This window comes from Salvelinus sp. IW2-2015, linkage group LG18 (assembly GCF_002910315.2).
Source record: "Salvelinus sp. IW2-2015 linkage group LG18, ASM291031v2, whole genome shotgun sequence".
Lineage (NCBI taxonomy): Eukaryota > Metazoa > Chordata > Actinopteri > Salmoniformes > Salmonidae > Salvelinus > Salvelinus sp. IW2-2015.
The window spans coordinates 38,933,969-38,945,922 of record NC_036858.1 but is presented as its reverse complement, the minus strand read 5'-3'; the positions used below and the strand labels follow the sequence as shown (position 1 = coordinate 38,945,922).

Sequence of the window (11,954 nt, the reverse complement as noted above, 5' to 3'; positions counted from 1 at the left end):
AGGAGGTGGGTGTTATCGCCAAGCAGGCTCTTAAACATCCTAATGCTGCGATGGAATTGTCCATCAGTAGAGCAGAAGCCAAGGGGTTGATATATATATTTTTAAGTGGTTAAAAACAAATGGCAAGAGTTGTGGAAAAGGGAGGGAAATTGAAGARCCCTGTATAAGATCCAGGAAAAGGTGGTGGCAGGGAGGTCACAAGGCTGAGACTGGGACACAAGTCGCAATAGCAAATTGAAATTGGTGGAAAAACATCTGACTGGAAGGTGTGATCATTGTCAGGAGGAGATGGAGACAGTGGAACACATTATTTTTCAGTGCAAGCAATATGGGAGGGAAAGGGAGAAAGTTATTAGAATTGAGTAATGGGGTTGAAGAGCCAATATTAAGTGAACTGCTGGGGAAATCTTCAGGTGATGTACAGTATTTATGTATTTGTTTCCTTTGGGAGATGAGAATATTGGGTAGGATTTAGACCTTCCCTGTCTCTGGTCCACACTCTAGTCCAGTTGGTGGCGGTAATGCACCTTAAAATTGGTTGCCAACCGCCATATAAAATTCACAGAAGAAGAACAAGCAGAAGAAGAAGAAGAAAGAGTTCTAAATTCCACACGCACAGGGAAGTAAGTTACTCGACTTGTCAAATCTACACAGACTTCGAAAACCTACCAAAATAATACCAGAATAGAACGTTACTGAAGAAAATACCTTGGTAAGTATTAAATTGTACAAAACATGTGAACAAAGAGTGTTTGCATTTTATGTTTGTATACAAGAAGTGTGCATGAATGTGTCCCTTTGTTTCAGTTAGAGACTGAATAATTGCTCATCTGCCATGGCCTCTGAAAAATGTTTTGCGAAAGGTAAGAAAGACTTTCTAAAATATATTTGTCATGTGTTGGTCATGGCTAGGCTATTCGTTGGAGCTAACGTTAGCTGTATTTTCTACCCTTTCTTGTCGTTGACTCATTATATTGGTCATTCTACGAATAGAGTGCCTTATGGGTAGTGTAACGTTACTTTTGTCAAAAATAACTATTTATTAAAATAGGATATTCTGTCATAAAGAGCACATGTTCAACTTTGTCCCATCTCAAGGGGACAGAGTTGACGTTTTCATATTTCAGGCGGTATGGAAGCTTGGTTCAAATGATATTTTGCACAGTCATGACAACTTAACGTTTTTCTTTGGGAACAATTGTAATAGGCCATCTACTTCTGGTTAAGGAGTGGCTGTTTACTTTACAAGATATCTTGACGTATGACCTGATTTGGTCCTGGCATTTTGCAAAGTCACCATGATCGTGATGTGCGTCCTGTAGCCTAGTACTCTTAGTTCTACACAAATACTGTCACTGGATTATAGGCCTCTTGGTTCACWGTATCACTGCAAGGGCTTTAAACATTCTATTCACAAGATCATGTAAATACATGACCATATCTGATGATGACAGCCAGGATCAAGTGGGAAAGAGTAGAACACACATCCCATGGCTAGGCCTATATGCTGAATAGCCAAGCAGGCAGTGCATGTTTATCAGCAGAAGTAAGGAATCTGCAATAAACCAAAATCTTAGATCTTTATTGGGTTTAATGAGTGGACATTATTTCCTTTTATTAAACAGGAAGCTCTGCTCCTGGCCTGGTTGCCAAAGGTCAAATCAGGCTCTACAGTATGAGGTTCTGCCCCTTTGCCCACAGAACCAGACTAGTGCTTCATGCCAAGGGGATCAAGTAAGTTGCTACCAGTACCAACACAATTTTTAAGGAGTTTGTGTTACTGTCATTTTACACAATAGCCTCTATAAATTTCACTAAGATTATATTAATAATAATCAAGTTACTTTTCATTTTGCCTTAGGCATGACACTGTCAACATTAATTTGAAAGACAAACCTGAGTGGTTCCTTAAGAAGAACCCTCTTGGCCTGGTTCCGACATTGGAGACTTCGAGTGGTCAGGTGATCTACGAGTCACCAATCACCTGTGACTACCTGGATGAGGTTTACACAGACAAAAAGCTGCTCCCAGCTGATCCTTTTCAGAAGGCCCAACAGAAAATGATGCTGGAGAATTTCTCCAAGGTATGCTCAGCTCTCAATAAGATATTTTACACTCTGTAAAGGAAACCATGAAAGTATTCCCTTGACTTTTTCCACATTTTGTTACATTACAGCCTTATTATAAAATTTCAGCACACTTTTTTACTCATCAATCTACACACAATACCCCATAATGACAAAGCAAAAACAGTTTTTTGGAAATTTTTGCAAATGTATTAAATAAACTGATATCACATTTATATAAATATTCAGACCCTTTACTCAGTACTTTGTTGAAGAACCTTTGGCAGTGATTACTGACTTGAGTCTTCTTGGGTATGATGCTACAAGCTTGGCACACCTGTATTTGGGGAGTTTCTCCCATTCTTCTCTGCAGATCCTCTCAAGCTCTGTCAGGTTGGATGGGGAGCGTCACTGCACAGCTATTTTTAGATCTCTCCAGAGATGATCGATCGGGTTCAAGTCCGGGCTCTTGCTGGGCCGCTCAAGGACGTTCAGAGGCTTGTCCCGAAGCCACTCCTGCATTGTCTTGGCTGTGTGCTTAGCGCCGTTGTCCTGTTGGAAGGTGAACATTTGCCCCAGTCTGAGGTACTGAATGCTCTGGAGCAGTTTTTCATCAAGAATCTCTCTGTACTTTGCTCTGTTCATCTTTCCCTCGATCCTGACTAGTCTCCCAGTCCCTGCCGATGAAAAAAGTCCCTGCAGCATGATGCTGCCACCACCATGCTTCCCCGGAGGGATGGTGCCAGGTTTCCTCCACACGCGTCACTTGGCATTCAGGCCAATGAGTTTAATCTTGGTTTCATCAAACCAGAGAATCTTGTCTCTCATGGTCTGTCCTTTAGGTGCCTTTTGGCAAACTTTTTAAAAAGGCTGTTGTACCTTTTACTGAAGAGTGGCTTCCGTCTGGCCACTCTAAACGCCTGATTGGTGGAGTGCTGCAGAGATTGTTGTCCTTCTGGAAGGTTCTCCCATCTCCGCAGAGGAACTCTGGAGCGCTGTCAGAGTGACCATCGGGTTCTTGGTTACATCCCTAACCAAGGCTCTTCTCCCCCGATTGCACAGTGTGGCCAGCTCTAGGAAGAGTCTTGGTGGTTCCAAACTTCTTCCATTTAAGAATGATGGAGGCCACTATGTTCTTGTGGACCTTCAATGCTGCAGAAATGTTTTGGTACCCTTCCCCAGATCTGTGCCTCGACACAATCCTGTCTCGGAGCTCTACGTAGAATTCCTCTGACCTCATGGCTTGGTTTTTGCTCTGAGATGCGCTGTTGAATGTGGGACCTTATATAGACAGGTGTGCCTTTCCAAATCATGTTCAATCAATTTAATTTACCACAGGTGGACTCCAAGTTGTAGAAACAATTTTCTAAAAACCTGTTTTCGCTTTGTTATTATGGGGTATTGTGTGTGTAGCTTGTGGATTTATTTTGATACATTTTAGAATAAGGCTGTAACGTAACAAAATGTGGGAAAAGTTGAGGGTCTGAATACRTTACGAATGCACTGTATGTCTATGTAACTTCACTACATAATAATAGCTTATTTTTTTTGTGCTTTGTCTTTTGCTTTTGAACTTAGATATAGACCCAGATACTTTACCAACACTACAATTTGGATTGCAAATACATTTACCTTATTCTAAATATATTTTTTACAGATAACACCATATTTCTACAAGATACCATTGGGGAAAAACAATGGAGAAGACATGTCAGTGCTGGAAGGGGAGCTGAAAGAGAAATTTGTGAAATTGAATGAAGTAAGTCACTACATACCAGGGTTTCCGTTATGATAATGTAGCACTGGACATTTGATCGGCAGCATTTTAATTTACTGGACATTTGAGAAACGTGACGTGTGTCCTTACCGCACTCTTTGAAGACATTAGAATAACTGTCCACATTTGCTTTTCCTCAGCCAACAAGATGAGTAATGAACCTCAAAAGAACTAGCCTATACATAGGCAGTGCATGAGTTTCATGTTTGGGGAAGCAAATTTTCACTGTAAAAATTCCATGCATCATTGTAGTTGCAGACTTATGTAAAATAGCCTAATGTGATGAGTTATAGCCTGGGCTATAGGCTATATCAGATACGTTTTCATTGCACGGGAAAAACACATTTCATGCAATTATACTACACTTCATATGACTGGAGACATTAGCAGAATATTTTTTTTAATACAACAAATCGCAGGGTAGCCTACTCTGCTGACACTGACAAACTGGAGGAAGGAATTGTTGTCCAAAGACAAACTTTTCTTAAGTGGCACTGACCCAACAATGATGGAGTGAATGTGCGCACTCACTGGGGATATGGCTGACGCTCTCCGCTGGTGCCAATAAGATAGGCTATATAGGCCATGTGTCAAACGCATTTCTCCTCCCTTGTACTTGATTGAGCAATTAAGGTCAAGAATTCGTAAGGAACTCCCCTCACCTGGTTGTCTAGGTCTTAATTGAAAGGAAAGACCCAAAACCATCAGACACAAAGCCCTCCATGGAATGAGTTTGACACCACTGCTATAGGTCTACTGTTGTTCGCTCAATTGGGTTGAGAATTTATAATTAAAATACGTTTTTTTTTTTCATTGTCTTCTCTTTACAGCAATAGCCACTTGCTTTCCTAACTGTGTTTTCCCGCGATTTAATTTTGATATATTGCGATATGCCTGGTTGGGCCTCTCTATTTTTCACTGACAGTCGCAACTCAACAATTATTTGGTATTTACTGTGTGCACACTGCCTAATTTGCGACCTGCCTTTCCTTCCGACTGTAGTCAATGCGATTTTAAAACAATCCACAACTAGGCTAGGGGAAGCCAATGATCCTCTGTGGCCAAATCATGCTTTAGTAGCCTATTTTGAATGATTTGTATTTATTTCTGTGTAGTTTGGAGTATGCTAATTAGGTTATATAATTTTGGCAATCTTAATTCAATTTACTTAGGAAAGCTTAGCTTAGCCTTATGGACACGCCACCAAGGTCAATCTACTATCCCCGATAGTTGAACATTTTACCTATTCTGTTGGTCAGCTTGTCAAGAAAGAAATAGCCCAACTGACTCTGGAACAGATCACAAATTCACACAACCAGTAGGCCTAGGCTAGATAAGAAAAAAAAAACAAATATATATATATTTCTCATGAGTCTGACGTGAAGGATATATTGCTTTGTCAAGACAAGGGCCAAATACCCGTCATCTGTGTGAAGAAAATACAGAGAAAAAGAGGACGGAGGGCGGAGTGCCTTGTAAGAATTTGCAGACAAGTAGGTAAACCACCACTACCCTCTGTATTATTGGCCAACGTGCAGTCATTGGAAAACAAACTAGACAATCTACGAATGCCTCATGATAAGTTYTAGACCACACTARCTACCAAGAGTTATCAACTATATTATTTGTAGCAGTCTATTCACCACCACAAACTGATGCTGGCACTAAGAACTCACTCAAAGAGCTGTATAAGGACATAAGCAAACAAGATAATTCTCATCAAGAAGCGGCCCTCCTAGTGGCCGGGACTTAAATCAGTTTTACCTCATTTCTACTAGCATGTCACATGTGCAATCAAAGGGAAAACGACTCTAGAACACTTATACGCCACACACAGATGAAAACAAAGCTCTCCCTCGCCCTCCATTTGGCAAATCTGACCAGAAGCCATGGATTACAGGCAACATCAGCATTGAGCTAAAGGCTAGAGCTACCACTTTTAGGAGTGGGATACTAATCTGGACGCTAATAAGAAATCCCTCTATGCCCTCAGACGAATCATCAAACAGGCAAAGCGTCAATACAGGACTAAGATGGAATCCTACTACGCCGGCTCTGACGCTCCTCGGATGTGGCAGGGCTTGAAAACTATTATGGACTACAAAGGGAAACCCAACCGCGAGCTGCCCAGTGACGCTAGCCTACCAGACGAGCTAAATAACTTTTATGTTCGCTTCGAGGCAAGCAATACTGAAGCATGCATGAGGGCACCAACTGTTCTAGACAACTGTGTGATCATGCTTTCCATAGCAAATGTGAGCAAGACCTTTTAAACAAGTCAACAAAGCCGGGAGGCCAGTCGGATTACCAGGAGGTGTACTCAAAGCATGCYGTGAAATAAGGCAAAGGCCTCACGAGGGCGCCAGAGATGTAGATAACCAGAAGAAGAAAAAAAACTTAACCTGACCAACTATTTTCCTCCTGCTGGTTTTCGCAGATTCTGCCATTACTCTCCTGAAGTTGCCGGTAATAGGCTACACGAGGAGTCGGCAACCTTTCTCATGTTGAATGCCAATTTCTTACCATTTCTACTGATCTGCGTGCCAGTTATGGTTTTAATATGGTACATTTTTGTGAGAAACATTTTAATTTATAATAATGTCTTCATATCTCAAAATCATTGTCATCTGGTTAGTCAATTCTATTCAAATCTAAATGAAAGTGATACCAACCTAAAAAGTAACTTCTATTGCCAACCATGTAGAAATAGCCTACATAAAGCCAACAAATAATAACATTTCAGCCTGCAGGTAGAAAATATCCTGATTTTTTTAAAAATTTAAAAGTCCTATAAATCACATTGGCTACACATGGCCTGTCAGCAACGAACTTGAAACATTGTATCGACTTAAGTTTGGTCCAGCCCTGACACTTGCGCTAGCAACATTGTATAAAATATTCTGGTCCTTCGAGTTTCCCTGCCAGTGAGCTTGGGACAAACACAGTTGTAGGCTATTTGCACAAGGGATAGGAAGCAGTGCTTGACTTGGGCAGGAGCTTACCGAGGCTTAGTACCGGCAACTCAAGTTTTCTACTGCTTGAGCTCCTGTTCCTCTTATAGAATATTAGCTTAAAAGTATTGTGGAACTCCTGCACCTAAATATAAACAGTACCAGCACCCAAAATGAGTACCGGTTCCTATTTCCGTCCAAGTCAAGCACTGATAGGAAGTAATCAGCTAGACCTATTTTATGACATTTCCACTGGTTCAGAGAATGCCATTTTTTTGCTTTCATGCTGAGGGGTTATCGAAAGGGAGAGATGTGTGCACGTCCTTACTCAACATTGACAGGAGCGCTCCAAACAAAAGACAATGACTAAATTTGACAACTCGTAAATGGAATGAAATGAACAAACTTGTTTCTCACAAGTGTAGGATAGGTTGTGCACTCTGCAAACAATGTGTCCACTCAGACCATGAGAACGGGAAGACTGTCATAATAATATTGAATGCATTAAACTAATTACCATAACCAAAGCAACAAACATTGCAGATGACAACTTATAGGAATTAATGGTAAATGTAATGGTGAATTGATATAAACTAACAATCAAACACAAACAATTCACACAATGAAGTTATGAAACAATGAATGTGCACAAGTTGGCGGGAGATCTGGGTGCATGGTCAATTTGACATCTGCATTGGCCGTGCAGCATTTACGGTGATATGYCCTCAGCAGAAGTCAGGGCATTCATACTTATTGCGCTTCATGYAGCAGTATAGAGCTGTTGTCAAGGAAGTGAGTTTGGGCGGTACATTCTGTATAAACACAATCATGTCAATGCAGAGCTATACAGAGCCCTCCACATTCTACACAATTTGAGAGACGCATGGCGATGCGCTACAAAGCTCGATTTGGCCTCTGCATGCCTCTGGAAGCTCCGCAATTGCATCACATCCTCCATATGGTGCCTCAAACCACATTTTCGGATCAAGCATAAGTTGGCTTTTAGTCTAGGCCTCCGCAATGAATTAGTTCACTGAAATATATATTTGTTACTGCTCGACTAAAACAATCTCGGTCGACCAACAGCCTAACGACCAGTCGACTAATTGGGGTCAGCCCTAATATGTAGTAAAATGTTCAGGTTTCAAACAATGAAGTGTTTTCAAAATGCCCACTGCCTCCAGCTCATTGCGAAGTGGAGTGTGTGATGCACTTAAGCCTGCCTACTGTTGCCTAAGCATTTGAATGGCGAATTGGAAGCACGCTTCAATTACCAGTTGAGAAATAAAAAGCAGCTCTTTTTAATCATGGCCAAAAGTATTTGTAAAATATGATTGCGTTTAGAATTGTTGTGCAATGATTGGGCTTATAAAAGCTCTCTGACAGATTTTCCACTCAGCATCTGTCTGTATGCTGTGCACGTGTGATAAATAAGATACATAAAGAATATACACACACACGCCAATTTAATTCTACTAAATTATGCAAATGAAACCATGACTGGGAAAATGCATTTCCATCAATGAATAGGCTAAAAAGCCTTATTTTGCAATGGGATTTTTCTTCTCCCGGTTATCTGGTGACAATTTAATTTAGTTTTATAGGCTTTATTTATTTATTTTTACTGCCAAAAGCCGGCTATTACCGGCTAGCAGAAACCCTGCTAGATATAAACATGAACAACATATTACTACTGTTTTAGGGATTTACCTTGATTACATCCAGATTGAAATGTTTTGAAAGTTTAAGTCAATTTATTATCTTAATAGTTTACAATAAGATGCCATTATTCATGTATCTCTAAAATACTGAACTTTTGTTTTCAGGATCTTGTCAATAAGAAGTCCAAGTTCTTTGGTGGAAACGCAATCACAATGATCGATTACATGATGTGGCCGTGGTTTGAGAGGCTGGAGATCTTTGAGTTGAAGCAGTATGTATCCATTCTAAATTAAATATAATTTTCTTTCAATTTTTTGAGACCTAGGCACGTATTCCCAAAGCGTCTCGGAGAAGGAGTGCTAATTTAGGATCATGTCCTCCCTGTCCACATGATCTTATTCATTATGATTTWAAAAATCCAAAATTGATCCAAGATCAGCACGCTTAGTCTGAGATGCTTTGTGACCACTGGCCCTCAACAAAGTCCTCCACATTATTGCATCTCTAATAGGGTTTATGAGATAGATTAGTCCTCTTGCTTGTGAGATTTAGTTTGGTTCACAACCAAAGTGCACTTTGTGACACAGATTCTTTGGCCTCATTTCCAAAATGCAAATAAATGTCTAATCTCTKATTTCCAGCTGTCTGGATGGTACCCCTGAGCTGAAGAAGTGGACAGAGCATATGTCCGTGGATCAAACTGTCAAAGCCACCATGTTCCCCACTGAGACCTACAAGGCATTTTACAAGACCTACACAGACGGGAAACCCAATTATGACTATGGCCTGTAGATATGTGGCACTTTACTCTTGGCCGTCCAGTTTCCTGATAAAAAAAAAAAAATTATGACTCATTTTATATTCCTGCTAAGGTAATTAGGGCATCAGATGTACATGTCAATACAGTTGTGCATCTCATAGAAAACTTTTCTGAAAGGTTATTTCTGTCTACAAAGTKAAATATATTCTCTGTTTATTTTTCGTATGGAACATGTATTGTCTGATTACCAGTGTTTTGAATGGACACAATTCAATGTAGAATGATTATGTAGTTTGGAACAAGTGGTAGATCATAACAATTGTTGATGGAACTATTTSAATCATGTCTTATGGTTGATTTCGATTATGCATTGTCCACACACAGCGTTTTTTACATGTAAACTATATGAATATCTTTATGTAATAAAGACTGCACAACTAGAGTCTGATATTTTTTTATATTGGTGTGCTGAAATCTGGAAGTTAAATCGTTTTTTTGATAGTCATCTCCATTATTTTCTTTTCACCACTAGTGCTGACATGAACCTATACTGTACTCGGACAGGTTTGTGAATAGAGGGTGGAGTACTACCGTGGAATGACATAATCGCTTTGTGGCATTACGAATGCCACTGTCTTGTCTGTCAAGTAGCTAAATAAATACTAGCTAAATCTGTAATGTCACGTAGCTAAATCACAACGCAAATAATTAAGTCTATCATACAAATTGCCAAGAATTCCTTCAAGATTTATGAATAAACACTGTAAATGCAACATGCAGCAATGCTAAAAGTACATTGTGTTAAAATGTGTTCGTATTATAAATTGTATTTTAATGTTTAAGGACTCTTGGAAGATAAGTCCAAATGAGGGCTAAAAGAGAAATAAAATGAGAGGTACTGGTAATACAAAACCTATACAACTTAATTTAAAAGAAATTTACAAATATTGTTGTATACAAATATATATATATATAAATATATTTGAATGTGTATTCCACTCATCCATTTCAAACCATGAATTTCAATATGCCATTTAGTTATACAAAGACTAAACAGACGGGATTTGTTTCCTTCAGTTACATTTACCTCAACCTTACAATTTAACAGCTTCTGTGTACATGTGTGTCATTTCTAAGGTTGTCATGCTGAATGGAATAACTAAAGTTATCTTATGTACCCATTTAAAGGCATGTCAACTGAATACCTTTGCTGACATTCTTATCTTTTGGTGAATTACAGCCAAGACGTAACAGGGAGTCTTCAATTGGTATTTTGAAACTATGTTGCACTGCTTCAAAATGAATATCCCTTTGTCAAATAGCAACTGTTGCCAAGTATTTTAATACTGGATCATAAAAACACTAATACTACAAAGTATGATGTGGTCTCCTCTAGAATACAAATATACAAAAATAATACGTATTCATATCAAATATGGAAACAGCAGAGGGTGCACCCCCCTGTCTACATCGATGGGACCTCAGTGGAGAAGGTGGAAAGCTTCAAGTTCCTTGGCGTACACATCACTGACAAACTTAAATGGACCACCCACACAGACAGTGTGGTGAGGAAGGCGCAACAGAGCCTCTTAAACCTCAGGAGACTAAAGAAATTTGGCTTCTCACCTAAAACTCTCACAAACTTTTACAGATGCACACTTGAAAGCATCCTGTCSGGTTGTATCACTGCCTGGTACAGCAACTTAACTGCCCGCAACCGCAAAGCTCTCCAGAGGGTGGTGCGGTCTGCCCAACGTATTATCAGGGGCAAACTACCTGCCCTCCAGGACACTTACAGCACCGATGTCACAGGATGGCCAAAAAGATAATCAAGGACATCAACCATGGGCCAAAATACCAGCAACAGTGTGTGAAAACCTTGTGAAGACTTACAGAAAACGTTTGACCTCTGTCATTGCCAACAAAGGGTATATAACAAAMTATTGAGATAAACTTTTGTTATTGACCAAATATTTATTTTCCACCATAATTTGCAAATAAATTCATTAAAGATCCTACAATGTAATTTTCTGGATTTTTTTTCTTCTCATTTTGTCTGTCATAGTTGAAGTGTACCTATGATGAAAATTACAGGCCTCTCTCATCTTTTTAAGTGGGAGAACTTGCACAATTGGTGGCTGACTAAATACTTTTTTGCCCCACTGTATATACTGTATTCTATACTATTCTACAGTATCTTAGTCACTTAATAATGTTTACAAACCTTGCTTTGCTCATCTCATATGTATAGTGGCTTGCGAAAGTATTCACCCCCCTTGGCATTTTTCCTATTTTGTTGCCTTACAACCTGGAATCAAAATAGATTGTTGGGGGGGTTGTTTCATTTGATTTACACAACATGCCTACCACTTTCAAGATGCTAATTTATTTTTTATTTTTTAACAAACAACAAATAAGACAAAACTGAACTTGAGCGTGCATAACTATTCACCCCCCCCAAAGCAAATACTTTGTAGAGCCACCTTTTGCAGCAATTACAGCTGCAAGTCTCTTGGGGTATATCTCTATAAGCTTGGCACATCAAGCAACTGGGATTTTTGCCCATTCTTCAAGGCAAAACTGCTCCAGCTCCTTCAAGTTGGATGGCTTCCACTGGTGTACAGCAATCTTTAAGTCATACCACAGATTATCAATTGGATTGAGGTCTGGGCTTTGACTAGGCCATTCAAAGACATTTAAATGTTTCCCCTTAAACCATTAAAATATTGCTTTAGCAG

The 11,954-nt window shown here is 39.5% G+C and overlaps 1 protein-coding gene across 3 annotated transcripts; it reads left to right on the top strand.

Moving 5' to 3' along the window:
* Positions 1-570: 570 nt before the first annotated feature.
* Positions 571-9,658, top strand: LOC111978328 (glutathione S-transferase omega-1). 3 transcript variants are annotated; one of them, XM_024008331.2, is made up of 7 exons: positions 571-712; positions 808-863; positions 1,626-1,734; positions 1,862-2,084; positions 3,724-3,825; positions 8,621-8,727; positions 9,098-9,658. In XM_024008331.2, the coding sequence occupies exons 2-7, from the start codon at positions 836-838 to the stop codon at positions 9,246-9,248; spliced, it is 720 nt and encodes a 239-aa protein (XP_023864099.1). In that variant the 5' UTR covers positions 571-712; positions 808-835; the 3' UTR covers positions 9,249-9,658. The 3 variants fall into 3 exon arrangements, with proteins under 3 accessions (XP_023864099.1, XP_023864101.1, XP_023864100.1); XM_024008333.2 differs by having other exon boundaries at positions 580-623; XM_024008332.2 differs by having other exon boundaries at positions 596-712; positions 812-863.
* The last annotated feature ends 2,296 nt before the right edge of the window (positions 9,659-11,954 follow it).

Bases quoted from the DNA above. Each gene is read 5' to 3' on its own strand.
- LOC111978328 (XM_024008331.2), top strand. From the start codon at position 836: ATGGCCTCTGAAAAATGTTTTGCGAAAG. The intron at 1,735-1,861 runs GTAAGTTGCTAC...ATTTTGCCTTAG, and splicing joins CTTCATGCCAAGGGGATCAA to GCATGACACTGTCAACATTA. The intron at 2,085-3,723 runs GTATGCTCAGCT...TATTTTTTACAG, and splicing joins TGCTGGAGAATTTCTCCAAG to ATAACACCATATTTCTACAA.